This window comes from Dioscorea cayenensis, unplaced genomic scaffold (genome assembly GCF_009730915.1).
Source record: "Dioscorea cayenensis subsp. rotundata cultivar TDr96_F1 unplaced genomic scaffold, TDr96_F1_v2_PseudoChromosome.rev07_lg8_w22 25.fasta BLBR01001029.1, whole genome shotgun sequence".
Classification (NCBI taxonomy): domain Eukaryota; kingdom Viridiplantae; phylum Streptophyta; class Magnoliopsida; order Dioscoreales; family Dioscoreaceae; genus Dioscorea; species Dioscorea cayenensis.
Window position 1 is genome coordinate 24,779 of NW_024087420.1, and position 22,614 is coordinate 47,392.

General features: G+C 34.4%; 3 protein-coding genes across 6 annotated transcripts; 1 reads left to right on the forward strand and 2 right to left on the reverse strand.

Annotated features, from left to right (window-relative positions):
* Nucleotides 1-712: 712 nt before the first annotated feature.
* LOC120255489 lies at nucleotides 713-1,842 on the reverse strand. Its single transcript, XM_039263306.1, has 4 exons — nucleotides 1,704-1,842; nucleotides 1,572-1,645; nucleotides 1,441-1,520; nucleotides 713-851 (listed from the first exon to the last, which is right to left on the reverse strand). Exons 1-4 carry the CDS (start codon nucleotides 1,840-1,842, stop codon nucleotides 713-715), a joined length of 432 nt encoding a protein of 143 aa, XP_039119240.1.
* A 3,324-nt stretch (nucleotides 1,843-5,166) lies between these two features.
* Nucleotides 5,167-9,900, forward strand: LOC120255492 (MLO-like protein 1). 2 transcript variants are annotated; one of them, XR_005535024.1, is made up of 15 exons: nucleotides 5,167-5,322; nucleotides 5,396-5,453; nucleotides 5,551-5,747; nucleotides 6,261-6,377; nucleotides 6,490-6,544; nucleotides 6,700-6,791; nucleotides 7,017-7,091; nucleotides 7,184-7,272; nucleotides 7,416-7,465; nucleotides 8,345-8,385; nucleotides 8,856-9,065; nucleotides 9,233-9,300; nucleotides 9,419-9,479; nucleotides 9,557-9,830; nucleotides 9,861-9,900. XR_005535024.1 is itself a non-coding variant. In XM_039263310.1 (14 exons), the coding sequence occupies exons 1-14, from the start codon at nucleotides 5,197-5,199 to the stop codon at nucleotides 9,764-9,766; spliced, it is 1,449 nt and encodes a 482-aa protein (XP_039119244.1). In that variant the 5' UTR covers nucleotides 5,167-5,196; the 3' UTR covers nucleotides 9,767-9,849. The 2 variants fall into 2 exon arrangements, 1 of the variants encoding a protein (XP_039119244.1); XM_039263310.1 differs by lacking the exon at nucleotides 9,861-9,900 and having other exon boundaries at nucleotides 9,557-9,849.
* A 2,386-nt stretch (nucleotides 9,901-12,286) lies between these two features.
* Nucleotides 12,287-19,956, reverse strand: LOC120255490 (serine/threonine-protein kinase rio2). 3 transcript variants are annotated; one of them, XM_039263308.1, is made up of 14 exons: nucleotides 19,830-19,956; nucleotides 19,674-19,720; nucleotides 19,527-19,597; nucleotides 19,306-19,419; nucleotides 18,889-19,064; nucleotides 18,718-18,806; nucleotides 18,499-18,616; nucleotides 16,199-16,272; nucleotides 16,041-16,088; nucleotides 14,859-15,030; nucleotides 13,925-14,062; nucleotides 13,334-13,435; nucleotides 13,112-13,213; nucleotides 12,287-12,668 (listed from the first exon to the last, which is right to left on the reverse strand). In XM_039263308.1, exons 1-14 carry the CDS (start codon nucleotides 19,911-19,913, stop codon nucleotides 12,480-12,482), a joined length of 1,524 nt encoding a protein of 507 aa, XP_039119242.1. In that variant the 5' UTR covers nucleotides 19,914-19,956; the 3' UTR covers nucleotides 12,287-12,479. The 3 variants fall into 3 exon arrangements, with proteins under 3 accessions (XP_039119242.1, XP_039119241.1, XP_039119243.1); XM_039263307.1 differs by having other exon boundaries at nucleotides 12,287-12,665; nucleotides 13,106-13,213; XM_039263309.1 differs by lacking the exons at nucleotides 13,112-13,213; nucleotides 13,334-13,435 and having other exon boundaries at nucleotides 12,287-12,665.
* Nucleotides 19,957-22,614: the final 2,658 nt, after the last annotated feature.

The window sequence follows — 22,614 nt, forward strand, 5'->3', positions numbered from 1 at the left end:
ATTTCTCTTAATGAAAATTATACAAAGTTTTTGAACCTCGCCAGTCATGCAATAATAGAGTAATTAGTATTTTATTTTTTTTATACTGAAAAGACAAGTGTTATTATTCGTGTATAGTCCACAATTATTTTTTATAAAAAACTTATATATAATTATGTGTCTACTCCCCTCACATGGCTCATATTTCAGATCACATAAAATATAAAAATATCACAGTTTTACCGCATGCATAAAAATTAATTTTTTTTTTACATGGATAAGCTACATAAAGGCCATGAGGTACAATTCAATGCGGTAGAGTTTATTTATTTCAATACTGACCAAATTGACCGCACTAGGGACACACTTACCGACTAGTCTAGTCAAAATGATGTGCATACATAAGCTTGAAGTTTAATCTTTGATGTGCACCGCACATGCCTCATCTAGTGGAAAGATGAATTTAATTTCTTGGGTAAATTTTTAAGTGGTCACCTAACTTTAGTCTTGTATCAGATAAATCATTCGAATTTTAATTTAAATTAATTTAGTCATTTTACTTTAATTTGGTTGCTCTGGTAAGTCATTGGCTAATTTTTCAAGGCCTTTTGTTTAGGTGGCAATCAGAGAACTCCAGTCATCCTTTGACTGCCTTCATGTCAACAAGTCTATTCATACACGCACTGCTCAGTTGCCAGCTCCTCGCTGAACTCCTTACACCACCACTCCCTTGCTAGCTGGTGGTGCTTTTCTTGATCTCCGAGCAGATCCACTCCACCACGTAGTCATTGCTAGAGAGCACTTTACCCAGTCTTTTCTGGCTGCTTCTCTGGGTTTCGCTGTCGACACTCAACCTATCAAGCCCTACTGTTCTGAAGTTATTAAAGCCACATCCATATAGGAATGTCAATGGGGCGGGGCGGGGATTCCCTGGTTAAAATTCCCCGCGGGAGAATAATCCCCCCACCCCCGCGTCCAAAACATAACATGTGGGTTACAACCATCGGGGTTATTTTAAAGATAAATAATTAGTTTTTATGAATATTAGAAATTTGAAAAATTAGAAGTTTGAATTTTAATTTTGTAAATATATTATAAAATGATTTTATTAAAATAATTTAAGATTTTATTAAATAAATATGTTTTAATGAAATATATAAATTTAAATAGTTAATAAGTTGTATAAATAATTGTGAGTTCCATAATAATAACTGAAAATATTAAGAAATAAATATTTTGATTATATATATATATATATATATATATATATATATAATATTATGTTAATGTTGAAATAATCTTTAATAAATATATTAAAAATATATAATATATATTTTTGGGGAATCCCCGCTGGGCACGGGGAATCCCCATGCCTCGCGGGGAGCGGGGCGGGGAGACCATTCCCTGCCCCCGCCCCGCCCCGCTAGGCGGGGAGGAATGTTTCCCCGTTCCCCGTCCCACGGGGGGATGTTTCGGGGAATCCCTGCCCCGTCGGGGCGGAGCCCCGCAGGGAACAGGGATTCCCCACCCCACTGACATTCCTACATCCATACAACTAGGAACCTTCATTTGAGAGGACAACGTCTCAGCACCTCCAACTCTGGAAAACCGTTCATCCTCATCCCCCCCTGTGTCTTCGCCTTCTCATAGGTCTCCGTCGTCGCCGCTGTCATAACCAAGCTCTCGAATGTGATAACCGACGCATCATCTTCGATATTTTTTACGTTTCTCGACTACATCCTCTTCATCATGCTGAAGTTCATTGCCAATGGAGCTCTTAAATCTCGCAAGGCCGAAGTCAGCGATCTGAGCAAATAGATTGGCATCAAGGAGAGCTTTACTGGGCTTGATATATATCTCCATGGATCACATATAAAGTGGAGGAACTGAAGGCCGTACGTAGATGATGTCAAGGGCCACGAAGAAGCAGTGAGACTAGTCATGGAGCCCTGGGCAACGCTGGTCGAGCAACACGCCCCGGAGACTAATGTTGTGCATCAACTTGTACACCAAAAGGACCCGTCTCCATGGAGACGAATCATCATCGTCGATGCTTGTCTCCCGCTTGAAGCGTCACCATTGGGCTGGCTTGGATCGGGAGTGACCATCTTCTCCGCGAGTGCTAGCTCATTCAAAAACTGGACATCGCCAATGATTATAATCACTGCTTAGTTGGTGATTGGATGTGGTTGGGTGTGGCTGCTTCTTCTAGCATCTTCTGGATTCTCTCCATGGTTTCCATCTCTATTATTCTCTCCTCTCTCTCTCTCTCTCATGTGTGTACGTTTCAAAGTTGACGTGGACACAATCAGAGGATGATTGGAGTCTCCGGTTGTCACATAAGCAAAGGGGTGTGAACAATCAACCAATGACTATGACTTACTAGTGTAACAAAATTAAAATAACATGACCAAATTGATTCAAATTAAAATTCGATTTGATATAAGGCTAAAGTTAAATGACCACCTAAAAAATTTGATATCCTCTCCTGAGAAATTGATCGTGAGTCTCTTTTCATAAATTAAAGATTTTTTTTGTCATTCATCAATCAAGAGTGGATTGTCGAGATGAGCATGTAGGATGTTAAGAAAGATAAAGATGTACTACAAACTTAGTTCAAGACCTGCATATAAATTGACACCATGATTCAAAGTTTTACCCATTATGAAAGATTTTAACGGAATTCATATATCAATAGGCCACTTCATTGTTGGTGTAAAATTAATTTTGTTAGACACCACCAAGATGACCAATGGGAAAAAAAAAAAAGTCTATGGAGTTTTCCATTGATAAAGTATGTGCACCATTAAAAGAGTGTCTAAGACATGTGAGCATGGTGACCCATCAATCACAATTCACCCAATTGATTGACTTCTCCAAGTCTCCCTCACATGTCTCATGCACTCAACATGTTCACTCCAAAAAAAGAGACGCCACCAAACTTAAAAACAAAATGATGATAAAAAAAAAGAAAAAGAAAAAGAAAATGAAATTAAAGGTCATGCAGGCAAGTATCACATGATCATTACTAATTTTAAATAATTATTAGATCCCGGAACCTGTTCAAAAATCAATCAATTAATTAATTAATTAATTGATTCATTAATGGATTTGGTTCTAATATTAACTATTTTTAATTTTTTTTAAATTTCAAATAAGTTTTTGTACTTAATTATGTATTTATTATTTCAAAAAAAATAGTGGGCCCCACATTGTTGACAACCTTATAAACGTCACCGTCCACGGCCAACCGACCCAAATCCGGACGCCGCGAACCGCGTTGTCCGATGCTCACTTCATAAATAGAACTCCCGCCGTTTTTGCACAAACACCCTCCATAAAATATTAATTTGCATTTGCAATATATATACATATGTATATATTTAGGTCAGGGCGAAGGGGACCATGACCCCCTATTTTTGTTTTTTAAAATTATATATATCAAATTAATGCATATAATATAAAAAATAATATATTTTTTTAAACAAAAGTCTATTATTTGATGAGTTTTTTTTTACAAATTAGTATATATAGTCTAAAATATTATAGTTTTAGGCAAACGTATTTTTAAAATTTTATTATTTAGTCTTTTGATATTTAATACGTTGGTTATATAGTAACAATTTTTTTTTTGTAAAATTTATTGTGCGATAACTTGATTTTTGAAAAATTAATATATATATATATATATATGCTATTTAAAAAATATAGTTTTAGGAAAATATTTATAAAAAGCTAATATTTTCCTTATTCACTTTTTACTCGTCCTCTAAAAATTTTTTATCTCCTTGTGAAATTGACCCCCCATATATAATTCATATATATTAATTTGATTTATTTGTGATGCCATGAGAAAATAGCAGTTCACAAGAATCACAATTGATAAGGAAAAATTTTATAAATAAAAAAATGTATGAAAAATACATTGTTTAATTAATAAAACTAAAAAATTGCAATTTTCTATTGTTCTATCAAGGTTGTTAGATCCGGTCCAGTCATTGACCCAGCTAAGCCTAGGGGTCAATGAATTCGACCGGATCAAACCTGATTGAACCGGAATCAATAATAAAATATAAAAAAATTATAATAATTAATAACTAGCAAATATAATATTAAAATCATAATTACAAGGTAAAAAACTACTCAAATTTGATATTTAAATTGATAAATGACCTTATATACACTAGTATTTTCTAATTATATCATTAATTTTTTTACGCTTTTTAAATATTTACAAATTTAATATATTAATATATAATTATCGAACTTCTCTCAGGTTCTTAGTGTTATTTATTTATTAATTTATTTATTGGTTGATTTTGTTAAAATAGATAAGAAATTTAATTTACTAATTCTAATCCTTTTATATGGATAATACATTTTATCAATAAATTATATAACTTACCTAATCTCAATTGAGTTTTTATTTTGTTTTAAATTTTTTAAATTTTTTATTTAGTTAGAATATTTTATTTTTATATTTTATAATAAAATTACACTCGTTTATAATTTTTTTAATAAATAAATTATTAGAAAGTATTAAATGGATTTTATTTTAAGGGTTAATTTATGTTGTTATGTTTATAATATATATAAATATATATTGTGTAATTCTATTTATTGATTATAAATTGAAAATTAAAATATTATAAAAAAAATCTTAACATTGTGATCCTGTTGAACTGCTCGAGCCACCTAGTTAACACTTGGTTTTTTTTATGTTCGGTTTAATGGGGGTATATCCGGACCAGCCATATAGCTAGATTTTGGTTTTTTCAGTTAAACTGGTCTGGTCCGTGTCTGATTATCTTGTGTTCTATAACCCCCAGATGTATGAGTATGCAATTTATCTATTTACGAGGTTGTATTTGCACAAAATTAATTTACATTTGCTGTAAATATTTTTTGCAATAAATAAGTACTCCATATAACTGCACCTATATAATTTTCCAAGTTAGCGGAACACGTTCGAATTCAATGCTTCTAGAAGGATGTAGTTGTAATTAATCTATTTACAGGGGTGTAACTGCACAAATTTCTTAATAACGCCACTAATCACGCTAAACTTCATCTTGACTGTCCATTCTACTCCGTGATCATCATGCACTTTTTTCAACGGTGGATGATGCGCTCTGGAATCCAATGCGCCTTTTCCTTGCTCCTTTTCTATACTCCATTTCAGTGTGCGTGTGTGAGAGAGAGAGAGAGAGAGAAGCCATGGGAGGAGGAGAAGAGGAAGCGTTGAAGCTCGAGTATACGCCCACATGGATCGTTGCTGCAGTGTGCTCCATCATCGTCTTCATATCCCTTGTCGTTGAGCGCCTTCTTCACCGTCTCGGCAAGGTATGAATCGTCTGGAACTGTGAGAATTGTCAATGGCTGTGAAGTGTTTAATTTTTTTTCTTCTTCTTTGTAGCTTTTGAAGAAAAGGAAGCAGAAACCGCTCTTTGAGGCACTCCTCAAGGTCAAGGAAGGTCTCTGTTTGCTGAGATTATTCTGATGATGTTTGTGTGATTTTTTTTTTTCGGTTTTGATTGGTTGTTGAGTGTTTGATCGTGTGATTCCTTGCAGAGTTGATGTTGCTGGGGTTTATTTCGCTTCTGCTTACGGTTTTCCAGGGGCTTATGCAGAGGATTTGCATTCCTGAAGGCTGGACCTTGCATATGCTCCCTTGTAAGAAGGAAGGGGATCTCTCTTCGGATGCCCATGGTGGCGCCCGGCGGTTACTGTCGTCGGGTGGTGAGGGCTCGAGTCATTGCACGAGCAAGGTGTGATCTTGTCGTTTGTTGTTAGATAAATTTCTGATTTTGATGATAGAAATGATCGGCACTAATGTTGATGGAGTTTTGTTTTCTTTTGAAATTTGTCTCTTTCTTGTCTTTTATGCGTCTGATTTTCTACTCGTTTGCTGTGTTTCTCGTGTTTTATTTGTAGGAAAAGGTTATCTGATTGTATGTTCATTGAATTTTCTGATTTTGATGATGGAAATTATAGTCAACAAATGATGGACTTTTCTTTTTAAATTTGTCACTTTCGTTTTTTTTGCTTAAGTCTTCTACTTTGCTGCGTTACTGCATTGCTATTTGCTGCATTACTGACGTTTAATAGCAGGAACAAGGTTAAGTCCTTGTATGTTGTTGAAATTTCTGATTCTGATTATAGAAGCAGTAGTCAACAATTGACGAGCTTTGTTTTTCTGTGAAGACTTGGACCTTGTTCTTTTGGTTCTATTTTCTTCTTTTTTGCTGCAATTCTGATGTTTAATTGTTTTTGTGTTATAGGGAAAAGTACCATTGTTATCTATTGAAGCATTGCATCAGCTACATATCTTCATCTTTGTTCTTGCAATTACTCATGTGCTTTTCAGTCTCTTCACTATGCTTTTAGGGGGAGCAAAGGTAAATTGCAGTCAGACTTTTCTGTTCAAATGATTCTGAGGTTCGATTTTGGTGTGTTTGGAACTTTCTATTTTGTGCAGCTGTCTTACATAACATTCTTCCTGCCACTTAGATTCGTCAGTGGAAACACTGGGAGGATTCAATCCAGAAAGATGTTACACAAAGTGGTACAATTTCATGCTCTTGTTTATTTGTAACATAAAGTTTTTTATCAAAGTACATTATTAGGATTATCATAGTCATTGCTACAATTCTTTATACCCTTACTTGATGATTCCATTTCTTTGACATTTGTATTTTGGTTTACTCAACATTTATGCAGCTCCGACAAAAGTTACCCATGTGAACCAATTTGAATTTATAAGGGACCGTTTCAAGGGCCTTGGGAAAGATTCAGTGTTAATAAGTTGGGTGGTGAGTAACTTGTTCTATGTATCGATATGATACTTTCACATGAAGCAAATAATATTATAATCCTCTGAATATTATAATTGTACATTTTGAAGTTTTGCTTTCATTAAATGGAAAACATGCAAATCCGTAACCTTGTTATGTGATTCATTATTTGCAATAGACAGCTGTGTTGCTATGCTTATTTTTCATTTCCGTTGGTTCATGGTTTTTGTTTTGCCTGTCCAGCATGCTTTTTTGAAGCAATTCTATGGATCTGTGACCAAATCAGACTATACCACAATGAGGCTAGGCTTTATTATGGTAAGCAGTTCGGTTTAGTTCAAATATGGTGTTCTTCTCATGTTGAGCCGTCACAGTAGTTCATTCTTTCAACATTAAATTATTTTCTGCAGACACATTGCAGAGGGAACCCACAATTTGATTTTTACAAGTATATGATGCGTGCCCTTGAAGCTGATTTCAAAAGAGTTGTTGGTATTAGGTAATCTTATCTGAAAATGTTATAGTGCTGATCTCATTGCAACTAAATCACTCTAAATTGTAGTTTATTTTCAAAGAATTTATTTGTACCATCATTTTAAAAATTCTCTTTGTAGTCCTTATCCTAATGTTATTTCATTTCAGTTGGTACCTGTGGGTTTTCGTTGTCATCTTCTTGTTGCTCAATATCGATGGTAAGCTAGGACTGAGCAAGCTCTTTGATAAACCTGATAGCTACTCTTGTCTTCTTCTTTTTTTAAACTACAGAATTTATTTATTTATTTATTTATTTATTTATTTTGTGAAATTGCAATTCGCCTTGTGTGATTCTAATGATTTTTTTATTGCCGGTGTAAGAATTTCCTTCATATCTTTTGAACCAATGCCTGAGTCAATTTGTAATGATTTTTATTCCCAATATAGCTTGAGGCTGAAATGTATTTTATCAAATAGATTTTGCTGAGCTTTGCTTTTTGGCACTCATAATAATTTTGTTCAAGCATGCCACTACCCTTTTAATTTTTATATGTGGCCTAGTTTGTAAGCGCCACTTGATTTTATATACCATAATGATATCTGGCTGAAATATATAAATAGAAACATGAGCTTAACCTTGCTCCATAATCATATTTTTTTTCATGATGATTTTTGGGTCCACTCTATTTGATTCCATTTCCTAGGCCTGACCCTTCTGCTCTTATCTGGCTTACTACAATTCATGAGGCCCACAATACCATTGAAGGTTGTGACGAGGCATTGAAAATGTGACCTGTCAATGACCTGGTCCTCAATAAGAAGCCAACTTGAATCTAATTAATTCGGATTTCCTGGTAAAATACATATTCTATTCTTAAATGTAGTCACTATACGTTTACTTGGATGACAATATTTTAATTTATTTTCCTTGCTTTTTTGTTGTAAGGGATTTATATACTGCCTTGTTGCAGACCAAAGAACCTTCTTGCACTTCAATTACTTGCACAGCATCACTTCTTGATTGCTCATTCAACAACACTATTGATTGAATTTTTTAGTTACCCTCTGTTTCACTCCATAATGGTTCTTCCATGCAGGCTGGCATACATACTTCTGGATAGCGTTCATCCCTTTAATTGTATGTATTGCTAACATTAGAATATTGTTATGCATTAATATCATTATGATTTCGTTATTTTTGGTAACAGTTTTTTTTTTTGGTTCATTGTACATGTTTGTGATCTTAGGCTTTACACTTGTGCATATAATTATACCCAAATTCTGGCTGCCTAATGTTTGCCATGGGCTGACCAAACCAGTTAGAAGGTCTATTGATCAAATATTATATATAGTGCACCAGAATGTATTGCAAATGAAGATATAGTATCGTATAAATAATGGATACAGTTCAAAAGGGTCTTTTGAGTAATGAGTTTTGGACACATTTTAGATTGTGAAGATTACTGCTGCAAACCTTCTGATCCATAAAGAGTTCAATCAACTAATAATGTTTTTCTAAACTGTAGTTTGGAGCACTAATCTACTCTCGTCTCTGCTTCCGACTTGGGATTCTGGCGTTTATTAATCTCATTTGACATGTATATGCAGCTTCTACTTGCCGTGGGCACGAAGTTGGAACATGTTATTACTCAATTGGCTCATGAAGTTGCTGAAAAACATTCGGCCATTGAGGGTGAATTAGTTGTCAATCCTTCTGATGAACACTTTTGGTTTCATCGACCACGAATTGTCCTCTACTTGCTTCATTTTATCCTCTTCCAGAATGCCTTCGAAATTGCGTTCTTCTTCTGGATATTGGTACGCAACATGAAAATGTTCACCAAAACTGCATAAGCAACGCATGGATTCAAGACAATCTTTCATTTTTTTCCTTAAGTGGCATCAACATTTTTTACGATTGAGCATGAATGATTTACCCCTTTCAAAGTAGGTGAAATGTTTACAGAGGCTTTTTCCTTGTATAGACCACATATGGCTTCGATTCCTGCATCATGGGACAAGTTGGATTTATCGTCCCCAGGCTTGTAATCGGGTAACTAGTCTCTCACTCATTCACTATGCATCCCAAACAACTCATTCATCTATTTAGTTTTGATGTAATATATTCTCATTTCATTTAAACTCTTTTGATTGTTAATGTTTCTCATCAGGGTAATAATCCAGCTCCTCTGCAGCTACAGCTCTCTACCACTATATGCAATTGTCACCCAGGTAATCCCTTTTCAATAACTATTCTTTCACCTGAAGATTAGAGTGTCACATTGCTGAATTTTCGTATCTCATTGAAGATGGGAAGCTCATTCAAGAAAGCGATATTTGACGAGCATGTGCAAGAGGGACTCGTAGGCTGGGCACAGAAGATCAAGAAAAGGAAAGCAAAGGGTGGATCGAGCAAACCGGAGTCGACAGAAGGGTCCGCCGCGGGGATTCAGTTGACCATTCGCAACCTGCAAGAACAACCTCTGATGGAGGAGACAAAAATTAACAATGCAGTGTGATTAATGAGTGAATTATAGGAGCAAAAAATGTAGGTGGTAGTGTTAGTTCTCTAATGCTATTATGATATATATATATATATATATATATATATATATATATATATATATATATAATACACCGAGCCAAATCTTTTGAGAAATAGAAAAAAAAAAGGGCAAAGCAGTGAGATGAATAGAATACTAGTAGTAGTAGGATTAGTGTTCTGTAATGATGTTGTTTTATAACAAACACAGATAAATATTACCCCTTTTTTTTTATGAGAGGGATGTTTGTTTGTTTGTGTGTCTACTGAGTTTATATATATATATATATATATATATATATATATATATATATATATGTTTAAAAGTGTCTTTTTTAACACTCACTGGGAAACCCTTAAAAAATTATAACATGTATGATGCATATTTATCTCCAGATAAAATTTTGCAGTGGCCAGAGGTTTGATGTATCCGGACCACTCTTTTCCTATTTTATTTAAGAATTATATAAACAATATATATACATTACTAATTAATATAACTTGTCAGGAACCTCTTGGTATATATACATTACTAGTTAATATAACTTGTCAAGAACATCTTGGTATATTAGCACCGAGTCTCTTTTAAGATGTTCGTGTTTTGTTGAGGTGAGTCCGAATCTTAAATACACACAAAGTGAGGGCATAAATATGTCCAAATAACAAGTCCACAAGTTTTACATTTGTAGGCATCCTTGATGTTTAGGTTACACATTTGGAGAAAATAAAAAATTGACACGACTTTAAATACAAATAAAAAATAGAAAAAAAAACTTTATATAAACAACTATAAAAAGATCCATAAAATTTTAAATATTTAGATTCTTTTTCATTCGATTCTTCAATAATAGACCTCGTCGTTATTGTTTTTCTTTCCAAGCTCACCACCCCTTATCGCAAAGCTAGCTTCAAGTTATAAAGACGGAGTGACCTACTGATATTTTGATCCTCACAAGAACTCTTCACAAATGACGAAAGTTCGAAAGAGCAATAGTTATGCGCAAATGATGAATGGTCCCAATATCCATGTGTGCAAATATCTATCTCCACTCATTTTGGCAAAAAAGGAGAATTTCTATGGACGGAATCAAAGAGAAATCCTCAGGAAGTGAACTTCTGACTACGTGAGATCCATCTACGAAAGGGCAAGGACATTCATCCATTATTAAATGATAATAATATTTACTCAATAGTGCATATAATATATATAAATCCCAATTTCCCAGAGAAGAAGATGTTGGGATTGTTGGGGTTTTAGACGATATTTTTGAAACAAAGTTGAAAAAGCTGCGAAATTAGCGTAGTAGATCGCTATCGCTCACATCGTAGCATGCGTATCGCTCACGACGGACGGTGTGCGGCCCGCAAACTTCACTGGCAATTCTACGCGGCCCGCGTGCAGCCCACGCACTTCACAGGCGATCGTCACACTTCACTAACAAGTTTGCGCGCCCACGTGCAGACCCGCGTGGAACCCGGTAACACCTTGAACTAGATCCTTTGAGGCTTCAAAATCTTCCCAAATGTTCTACAAATCTTCAAGGCTCCAACTCAAGCATAAAACACTACCAAACCCCTCAATTCTTGCTAGAATGGGATGAACAAACATACAACAATGCAAGACAACGATTTAGCGTGGAAAAACCCCTACGAATCGAGGGAAAAACCACGGGACTCCTTAGAGCTCTCTTAAACACGCTTCACTACATCAACAATGGGATACTAATGAGGTCTCTCTCTAGATACAACTAGATGATCAAAGAGGTTTCTCTCAGATACAACTAGAGGATAACAAAGAAGGTTTTTTCTCTAGATACAACTAGAGGATAACAAAGAAGATAGGACAACAACTCAAGAGCAAGCTCTTGAGCACACATACATCATCAACACACATAATGGATAACAAAGAGAGACATCAAGAAGAGATTAAGGAAGATCAAAAACCGGTAGAGTCTGGGAGAACTACCCGCAGGATTGACTACTCGGTTGAGGGCGAAATCCGCACCGATTTGCCGACCGATCATCTCTGCTTTTGCTCAACCCTAGCCTCTTTTGTCTTTCTCTTTTTCTTGGTTTCCTTGCCTTCAAACCCTCACATTTTGCCTTTTTTCCCTTTTCTTGGCTGACCTCACCAATATCCTCATCATCTCACTTGGTTATAAATACCAATGGAAAAATTACCATTAAATCCTCAAGTGGCTTCCATTATTGATGCAGTTTTTTTTTTTTCAACTTGGGCCAAGCCCAATTATTTCTTCTAGCCCAAATGGGCTGAAACCCAACAGGGATATGTGTAAATTTCAAGATTTAGAGGTGTTTATATATATATATAAATCCCTCAAATGTATAAACTAAATCAATGGAACAGAATAATTTAGATGTTGAACTTGAACCGAGTCCAGCAAGCTTCTATGCACCTGGATACAGACCCATTTTTTTTTATTTACATTACACTTGTAAGCATTTTCAAATGAATGATAAAAAATAGGAGACATGCAGAGGTTATAATTCATTTTCCACACTCAAAAATGGATCATCCTTGGTGTTACAGACTCATTCTAAAGAGAAAACAAGGTCAAATCAACTGCATATATAAGTATCTCATGTAGTTTAAGAAGACTCATCACCAAACCGGTGCACAACTGGAAAAATCACCGGCTGTCCATCAGAAAAGTACGAAAAATATCCGATTACCACTTGCAAGCATGCTTTTGGAGTTTCGAGTTGTTGCTGCTCCTGCCACCTTTGTCCTTGTAAGAATTTCTGCTAGAAATGGCCTTGTGTCCACCCTGAGCAGCTGCCACACCTCGTCGTCTCTGCTTGCTCAGACGCTTCGTCAGAAGAGCGTCATCTTCATTCAGTTCATTGCTATCATCCTGAGAGAATTACATACGTTAGCAGGTAGCTCAAGTTGAAAGAGTGAACAAGATGCAATCACTATATATACACTTGTTCCTGCTTTTCATGAAATAATTTAATTTTCACCCAGAACCAAATATTGAAAAACAGAGCAGTCACAGACGTGTTCTAGTTGCCAAAATTAGCCATGTGACTTGCAGCAATGTGAATTCTAGAGTGTTCAGGTAATTGGAATCTTGTATATGTCCTTAAATTTTTTTTTTGTTTGGGTACCAATTCCACATCAAATATGAGGGTGATCATAGTCCTTGCAAAGTAGTGATACTCTATGAATTTCTTGGTGGTGGTGATGATGATGATCTTAAATAGGCCATGTAAATAAATGTTTAAGATTTTCATGATGATGATGATCTTAAGTATGCTGTAAATATAAAGGTCATTGTCTCAACAAAAGGACCTGTTCTTCTGCCCGTGAAACTTCCAACTCGTTGCTACAGCCAGCATGAGCAGAAGTAGGGCGGCCGTCTGATCCTTTGTCATCCCCATCATTAATGCTGACTTGGTGCTGTTAAAATTGAATCACTCAAATAAGACTCAACAATAAAAAGGTGAAAATTCAATGAGACGGTATAAGCCACTCATGGTTGAACACACACACACTATTCTGAAGGTTGATAACTTATACCCCTGCACGAGATGTTTCTGCCTCACTAGTGGTACTAGGGATCATAGAATGCTGAGGCTCCTCCAAAGCATCCTTATCATTAGAGTGCATTAAGAAATCATGCTGCACAATCGAAGTTACACAATTAATTAAAAAACACATCAAATTTTGAAAATTGCTCATGCATTGGATCTGTCGCTAATCTAAATAAAGTTTCAGCCAATCATTTATGAAGAGAAGTTCAAAATTTAATGATGCTGCAGATTTAGTGACAATGTATAATGGTTGCTGCAGTTCCACTGTTCAAATATTCCATAACAGTTTAGTAAAGAAGAATTAGAGACCTGATGATTTGTGACTTAAGTGCTATATTTCATTGGGGGATAATCATTTTCACAAATTAGGATAACAAATGAAGAAACAGCCATTCATGGCAGGGCATAAGAGTCGACTTTAACTAAACAAAACAAAGCTATCATTTTCACAAATTGAAATAAGAAGAAACAGCCATTCATGGCAGGACAAAAGGGTTGAAATTAACTAAACAAAACAAAACTTTGATTGGAAGTAATAAAACAAAGGAAGAGAAACCTCAGTTGAAAACTCTTGTACCTGATCTGCTAAATGCAAAGCATTCATATTCACAGCTAAAGGAATATGGTTTTCATCAGGGTCTTGTTCCTCTTGATCGGAAGGCACTTCATCATTGGAATCAGGACCATCAATTTCTTCACCTCCCCCGTCAATATACTGCACAAAGGATCACAAGTTGAAATGCCGATGGAAGAAAAGAAAAAAGGTGAAGCTTCATATGCATCTGACGCACACAAAGTAAAGATGAGAAGGAAGGCTTAATAATAGTATAAACAATTACACAAGAAAACTAGAACCAGCTTTTAAAAGAGTTGAAGAGATGAGCTAGAACAAGCTTTTAAACACATACTATATCCTATAATATTGCTCATGGAATTCTAATCTACACAAAAACAGTCATTCCTGACATTCATTCTCGCCATGGATCCAATCCCTGGCTCTAAGCTTTCAAAGACATGAGAAAACAGGATGTTTAGATGGATTGAGTCAAAATGATTAATAACATTGGGTTAGTTTCACATGGAACTGGCAAGGGCACTGAACTCAAATAATGGTAGAAGCATGAACCATTAATTCAAGTCACTAAATAACAGGCAGAAAAATGGAATGGATTGGTAATATTTGAAGAAAGCATTTCGTATAGAAGATAAACGTGTAAAAAGAAGAGTATCCCGTGTCGATAAGCAAATAATTACTCATAGAAGTGGAATTAAGTGGGTCATGTCAGTACTCAGCCAAAAAAGTGACTATTTGGGAATGTAGTTAATCACAACATGTGCAAACATTCAAGTGAACTCACTCAAATGAAGTCTTCCGTTCATTTACACAAATAAAGAAGAACAGAAACTTTAACCTATGAGTACTGGGTGTCAGCAGCCAGATTGAACTCTAAGATGCTCAACCTGTACTCCACTAAAGCAAATCATAGATATGTCATACAAAAACAATGTACCTTCTCAATGTCATCTTGATCTCTCCGTGTAAACCCACTGGCAGCAAGCTCCTTATCTAAGAAACCAGAAGATTTTGTTATGGAAGAAAACGTGGGTCTAGAATTTGACTCCAAGTCAGATTCTGACCCATCATCATTATCATCTTCATCTTCATGACCAGATAAATTAAATCTGGATAAGGTAAATGGACAGACATTAGTAAGATGGTGGGACAACTTGACATGGTGCAAAAGAATGCAAGAGATAAGAACTAAGAGTTGTTTCAGTTTGTATAAAGATATTAATACTGTCCGAAAAATTTATGGGTGTGTCTGTTTTCAAGAATTTGCAGTTTCATAACGACAATATATGCTAAAAAATTTGACCATTTAAATGAGAAAAAAATGATAAATGGCTGCTGCTGTTCTCAGTGTAAAATCAAACTTACAAAGCTACATTCTGTTGGCATAAGAATGATTTACATAAGTTTATTAGAAATCAGGCAGAGACAGAATCATATATTTGACATGAATATAACTACATATTTGTGTGAGACAGCTACACGTGCATGTTGGAATCCAGAATGATATGGCCCTAGCCTCTGCAGCTTCTTAGCTGGAATTGGACATGTTTCACCTTCAAAGAGAATCACATATGTCCAAAGTATATGTCAAAAACAGAGCCATGTCAATAACAAATCACAAACCCTACCCACCTGATTCCAACCACAGAACCTTAAGGTACTCAGGTAATCAAGTTATTACATAGGGTTGGATTTAAAAAATAAAGGTTTTGTTGCCTTCAAAATTTTAATATTGCTCATCTTCTCACAAGAGGACGGAATAATGGGACTAGTTTCAAATTAGGTTCATGCAAGCAATATCTTTTTGCTTCATGTCCTGGTTTAGTTTCTTCCCCTGCTAGCAAAACAATTTCCATTCATCTTAAGCTTTCCCCAGCGTAATCCATATATGTTGATTTACATAGGCATGCTACTCTGAGGAGATAGTTATTTAAATTATAATGATAAAAATATTTGGAGACAATGGGATGTATAGGCTAGTTTTAGCACTACAATTACTATGATATCAAAATATTCACCAAACATAAGAAATCAAGAATATTTTCAACCAAAACTAAAAAAACAAAATCATCAAAATGAGATATGTGCCTCAAGAACATTAGTGTCATCATCTACGAACCTTTTCCTAAAGAACTTGAAAATGCATTCAACATCACGATCAAAGTACCTGAAATAAGCAACCATAATTAATTCTAAGTACCATTGCAGAAGAAAACATCATTTTGTGCACAATAAAAGGATTTTCAAGTATGAGATCAGCAAACTGGTTCTACATACATTTCTGCATTGCGATGAGAAACCGATACCATCTGAGGGAAATCAATCATGGTAACCTCCTCGTTGTCATCAATCTGAGAGCAAGCCAAATTAGCAGTTAAAGATACAAGCCAAAAACAAGATCAGAGTTTCTCCAGCATAGGGAAAAAATTAACTGTTCAAAAAGGAATACTATAGATTCACATGATCAGCTCTGAAGCATAATTTGTGATGCTACCATGTAAGATTGGTAATCCATCCCTTAACCTTGAAGTAAAATAACAATGCAAAAAATGGAAGCTAACCAGCCAGAACCAAATAAATAAATTAAATAAAAAAAACTCGAGAGAAAATTACTGCTTCATCGTGGCACACACACTTATCATGATCTTACACTGGCATGTGCATGATAGCATCTTGAAACCTTGCATGCACAGAACAATATAGTAGTAGTAATCAAGGTAGTCAAATCGAGATTCGAATCGTGAATCGAAATTCTAAATTTGTGAATCGAGTATCGTGAATCGAATCGAATCGTAAGATTCGGTTCAACATTTCAAAGTCATATATATATATATATATAACATGATTATATAAAAAATAAAAAAATAAAAATTCTAAGCCATGAATTAAATATAAACTAGTTTGGAAGACATTTTCTTAGTTTGAGATCCTGTTTTGAGCTTAGAAGACATTTTCAAGTATTAAGCAAACCTATATATATTTAAAAAAAACATTAGTTATTTCAAAAATAGTTCAGATTTAAAAATCAATATAATAATCACAAAAAGATTAAATTATGTTAAAGATTAGTTTTTAAATTAAAAAGATTTCTTTTCATAACAAGAGTTTTAAGATAACAAATTAATTTGATATTAAAATTTAAAAAAAAGCATTATCTTTTAATTAATCTTTGAATTTGTTTTTGGATAACAAATTTAAAGATTAATTAAATAATCACTAATTTAAAAAACTTTTATAATAATTAAAATAGTTGATCGCATGCATTATAATAAAGAATTTAAAAGAAAAAGAGAAGAATGTCGAGAAAGATGAAGAGATGGTATAAAATGCCTATGTTGAGGATGTTGGAATAAAACAACAAAATTTCTCCTTCCTCCTATGTTTCTTACTCTTTTTATTCTTCCTTTTCTTTTGATTTTCTTTTAATTCAAAAACTTAGATAATCTAGGAATCGTTGATCTTCTCGATTCATATCGATTCGACCGATTCGAGACGTATTCAAACGATTCATTCACGATTCTAGATCAATTTCGATTCTTTTATAAGATTCGAACCGTTACGGATGAAAAACGATATGAATCGTAAGATTCGTATCGAGAACCGTACGATTCTAACTACACTGGTAGTAATATGCTAATGCAAAACGACAATTTGAGTGCATCGAGTACATCAAGTTTTATTTCGTATGATGAGCGCCCAAACCACATGCAAATCTTCATAACTACTTCAAACAATTGTCACTGAGTTTTGGTTTCTAAGCTCTAATAGCAATATTATCAAAGATGATAAATTATTAATGAAGTCATCAACTCACTCAAGACCTAATTGTACAAACTCCCAACATCAAAATAAAGATTGAACTGCTAGACCTCTTACAAATTGGATTTCTGCTAATATCTCAATGCTATAATATGAAACAAATGAAGTGATTTTCAATAGTAGGGTATGCAATCAAATTGACTGATTCTACATAATCTTAATACTCACTAAAGAAATAGGCAAGGACTTAGGTCCCTCGTACTCCCCCTCTCCCTCCTAGATGATTGATCTCAGACACAACTTGTCAACAGACAAGGACTGAACAAGTTCCCTAACCATTTGCCACATTGCCATGCTCTGCATTAAGGTTGACTTAAACCTTCTCCAGTTCCAGTCAAAATAAGGACACTATAAACCCATCACTTCTCTCCTCTCCTTTCCTCATCCAATCCTACAAGTAAATACTAAAGCATTGCTCCAATTTAACTGTTTAACATGCAGTTCTTACCATTGATGACCTTATTAGAGATGTTTAGATCATAACAAAAACATTATTTAGGTGATTTTGATATTTTAATTGGCATGCTCACAATTGAAATCGGTTGTTCAAACCACCACTCACCACAGATTCTGGACATGCATAATTTGGTGATACAAAGAAATGCACAATATGCAAGCATGTCACAAAAATATTAATAAAATTTCAAATGTAGAACCAGAGGGAGAAAACATAAACGGCTTAGATCTACAAAGTGTATAAAGTGCTACCTCAGCAATTATAATAATTACAAAATAAAGAAACAACAAAAGATGCATACCATGATGTTGAATTCATTGAAGTCACAATGGATAAGGCCATGCTCAGCAAGACGAACTATAAGCCCGAGAACTGTTTCAAAAACTTCATCTGGATTTTGCAACTGCTTCACTTGCACACTGCAACAAAGAATTATGAAAAAACAAGAAACTAAATAACCAAGAATATTAAAAGAGGTTACTACTGCATTAATGCATTTGGCTAATAGTTAGGACCTTACAGTGGGTAACCATTGACAAGGGACATGATCACACAATGCCGATTACAGTCCACAGCAGTAGGAACAGGAAACCCATGCTCACCTAAAGCCTTAATCAGAACAAACTCGTCATATAAAAATAAAACAATCACCATGACTATGACAGCACGGAGAGATAAGCAGGAAGTTTACCTTCATAAAGGCATATTCTTTGAGCGCAGCAAGCCGCGACAGATAGAGCCAGTTATAACTGTTGCGATGCAACAAGTAGTCACGCTTAGCTTTTACTGCCCTAAAAGAGACCCTACCTAATCTGTGCAACTTCATAGCCAGAATTGTCCCATCTTCAGTGGCAACCTCAAATATATCTTTTCACAGGCATAAAAAAGAATGAAAATAATATTAAATTGCAGACAAATGCCAGGAGAGAATTGCTCAAACATAACAATAACAGAATAAAATTATAACATTTAGAGTAAAAGACTATTGTCAAATGTAACTAATTAATTTTAACTTCTCAGAAATACTAATCATGCATAAAAAGAAGCATAGAATTTACAGCATTGAGAAAACAAAACAAAACAAAACAGCAAGCATTCAAAATCAAACCTGACTCTTTCCCAACACCAATTTGCCTCCCGACTGCTGAGAAGACGCCGCGGTTAACAAGGGTTTTGATAGCAAGGAAGTCATATCCGAGGTAAGTCAACCGGAACCCATCATCTATAAACAAAACAAATAATAAAAGACAAAATTCAGGTAAAACCCTAAACATAAACCTTAATTTCAAAACAAAAACCAAAAATTCATTCAAAGATAAAAACGCTCACACTTTGACGAATCATGATGAACCAATTTATTCTTCAGTAGATTCTTCAGCACCTTGTAAGTCCCCCCATGCCTAAAACACACCAATTTAGAAAACAAAAACAAAGAAAAAGGCCAAATTCATCAGACAAAAAGAAAAAAAAACTCACTTTAGTCCGGCAATCCGATCGACAAGCTCAGCCGGGACGATCTCGTGCTAAAATTTATCAAAAACACACCGGAAAACACTAAACATGAGATTCCAACTAAAATTGACACCTAATTCGAAAAATTAGGATCAAAAGAAAGGGAGAAAAAGGGATTACGTTCCGCATCCCCATCTCAACAGCAGTGAGGACTCTGAAGTCATCCTTGGAGAGGTACCGGAGAGCGTCGACGTCGAGCTTCATGGTTCCGGCGGCGGCGGCGCGAACAGAGAGACATCGGAGAAGAAGAAAAGGGTTTATATATATATATGGACAATTTGCAAAAGCACCCCTTATTTAATTTTATTTGCATCATATCCAAATCTTAAACGGTTAAACCTGATTGATTTGGAAAATTGGGTTTAATTAGTAATCAGGGACAGCCTTAAACTTAGGTCTAAGGCCCATCTTATCCTTCATTACTTTCACTTCAATTGTACTAATGCAAAACAAAAACAAAAACAAAAACAAAAACAACAAAAAAAACCTTCATTACTTTCACTTCAATTGTAACAATGAAATAAAACGTAATCTTTCATCACTCATAAGAGTATGTCATTGCATTGTAAGTCATTGTATTATAATATATATATATATATATATAATCTTAAATTTGATGGATTGAGGTTATCCCTCATTCAGAAAATCACTATGTATGTTCATTTCATTATTCCGATGATGGTTTAATAATATTTTTGAATGGATTCAGTAATCAAGAGATTTTCATGAATCATAGCATATGATTTTTTATAATGTTTCTAAGAATGCTAACATATACTGAAAAAAATCTGTAGACAAAAACCTCAGTATGAACTATAAGCTCATATAAACCAAACATTTATCAAAGCTCTTAGGAATAATAGTTGATATGTGCGTACTAATTTTAGTGTTTAGTAAGTGCTGATCAGTAGCCCTAGATCTGTACTTTCCGCCTCTTTAGTTATTGTGAGCATAGTTAGTTCTCACATTTACATGAAATTTAGTCGTTGGGTCAGTCAGTATGTAGATGGAAAAGTTGTAAATTGTAAAGACTTAATCATGACCTAAAAATATTGGAGTGAACTGAACGACCTCAACCTCGACCAAATACAGTTAATTTAATTGCAACTTTAAAAATATTAGTAGGACTAAAAATAGAAAGTATCACAATTATAGTGACCAGATCAAGCAATTAAACCTTCTAAAGCAAAATTAAGCTAAAAGTTATAAAAACTCTTTGGCATGGAACTATTACACAAGGATAAGTCTATATTACTGAGTTCTTTTCTCTTTATCTTCAATTTATGTATATAATAATAATAATAATAATAATAATAATAATAATATAACGGATATTTTTTATTTTTAATAAATAACAGGATTAGATAACATGATTGATTTTTTTTTAAAATTTATATCTAAATTTAGAAATATATTCATGATTAAGTTTCATCTTTTAATGTTGACGAAGATAATTATAACATTTGTTAGTCTTATTTGATTGCTTAATTACTGGTGTTATTTGTTATAATTAATGAAGACAATTTGATTGTTTGAGATTGGATTATAACAACTCTTAATCATGTAGTATTATACGGTGTTCAAAACACGCAGCGGAATACGAAATAATCCAATGGAGAATCTATTTCCATTTAAAATTCATTTAACTAGTTAAAGATTGGATTTAAAACATATCTTTGTAGCAGATTCCTTTTTCCTTTCCAAACCTCTTCGATAATGTGAAGACTATATGCGTATCCACACCGAGACTTACCTTTGCTATCAACTCTTTTACAAAATAAAATCGACGAACAACTTGAACTATAGGTTTTGACTCTCAAAACTCACTTGATAGAATGTCCTTTTTTCCAACCAATGTACGAGGCCTTCTATGGTTTCTCAAAACCTTTTGGTTTTTTTTTAAACCATCTTTTGGTTTTCCCAAAACCAAAACCATCAAGCATTCATGTGGCCTTTTGTTTTCCCAAAACCATCACATGCAATCATCATTCAATTTGTCCTTTAATATTAATTATATTCTCTATGCTAGTAAAGAATATAATAATATTCCATTTGGACTAATTAATTTATTTATTTGATTAATCAAATAATCTAATTTTATTATCAAATAATAAAATGATTAATCCTTTAGCAAATATTAGAACACTCGTTAGTGTGAGACCCCATAGGTTCAATACTAAGCCGGTAGCAAATTAGTCATACTAATTTACTAATCAAGGTTGGTGTCTAGCAACACTCCTTATCGACCGGATAGCATGAATATATATAAAGTATAATACACAATTTAGTTCATCTACTATTCTCTCTCTCTTCCTTTTGGCCCCTCCACTGCAACAGTCAAGCAGTCCCTCCACTCCTCGAAACATGATCTATTTACCCTTTCTCGACTCCTATGCACTTCAATTTACTTCTGACTCATATTTTCAAAGAGGTAGAGGGACTAGATGGGAAGAGATTAGCTAGAGTGTATAACCAAATTGCGCCATTTCTAAGAGTAGAGGATTAAGTGTGTGCATTTCTAAACGGAAGGACCAAAAGGGGAAGAGAGAGAGAAGAGTAGAGGACCAATTCGTGTATTATATATACCTCAAGAACCCGCTTGAAGAATAATGTAATAATATTTTCCTTCTCGCTCTATAAAAGCCTCGGCTTAACCCTAGGATGTGCGGTTGACAATCGGTCAAATCTCAATAGGCGTACCAACTATGTTTCATGTCAATTATAACTTCCACTCAATGAATGACTCAAGAAATTCTTTTCTTCATTCAATCGCGTCTTTGCCCAAGTTGACTCCTCAAATTTAGTCATATAAATAATGACAACATAGCTCATACTCATTACCAAGAGTCAACAGATTCCATCTTGATCAATCATTAATTATACAAGCATTTAATCATACCCAATA

What these genes read in the sequence shown, in the direction of transcription:
- LOC120255489 (XM_039263306.1), bottom strand. Translation starts at nt 1,842, where the DNA reads ATGGAGATATATATCAAGCCCAGTAAAGCTCTCCTTGATGCCAATCTA. An exon ending in AGAGGATGTAGTCGAGAAAC is followed by an intron (nt 1,646 to 1,703) that starts GTAAAAAATATC and finishes TGGTTATGACAG; the next exon opens with CGGCGACGACGGAGACCTAT. An exon ending in ACGGTTTTCCAGAGTTGGAG is followed by an intron (nt 1,521 to 1,571) that starts GTGCTGAGACGT and finishes GTATGGATGTAG; the next exon opens with GAATGTCAGTGGGGTGGGGA.
- LOC120255492 (XM_039263310.1), top strand. Translation starts at nt 5,197, where the DNA reads ATGGGAGGAGGAGAAGAGGAAGCGTTGAAGCTCGAGTATACGCCCACA. An exon ending in TGCTTTTAGGGGGAGCAAAG is followed by an intron (nt 6,378 to 6,489) that starts GTAAATTGCAGT and finishes CCTGCCACTTAG; the next exon opens with ATTCGTCAGTGGAAACACTG. An exon ending in GTCCCCAGGCTTGTAATCGG is followed by an intron (nt 9,301 to 9,418) that starts GTAACTAGTCTC and finishes GTTTCTCATCAG; the next exon opens with GGTAATAATCCAGCTCCTCT.
- LOC120255490 (XM_039263307.1), bottom strand. Translation starts at nt 19,913, where the DNA reads ATGAAGCTCGACGTCGACGCTCTCCGGTACCTCTCCAAGGATGACTTC. An exon ending in TTGAGATGGGGATGCGGAAC is followed by an intron (nt 19,721 to 19,829) that starts GTAATCCCTTTT and finishes GATAAATTTTAG; the next exon opens with CACGAGATCGTCCCGGCTGA. An exon ending in GATCGGATTGCCGGACTAAA is followed by an intron (nt 19,598 to 19,673) that starts GTGAGTTTTTTT and finishes GGTGTGTTTTAG; the next exon opens with GCATGGGGGGACTTACAAGG.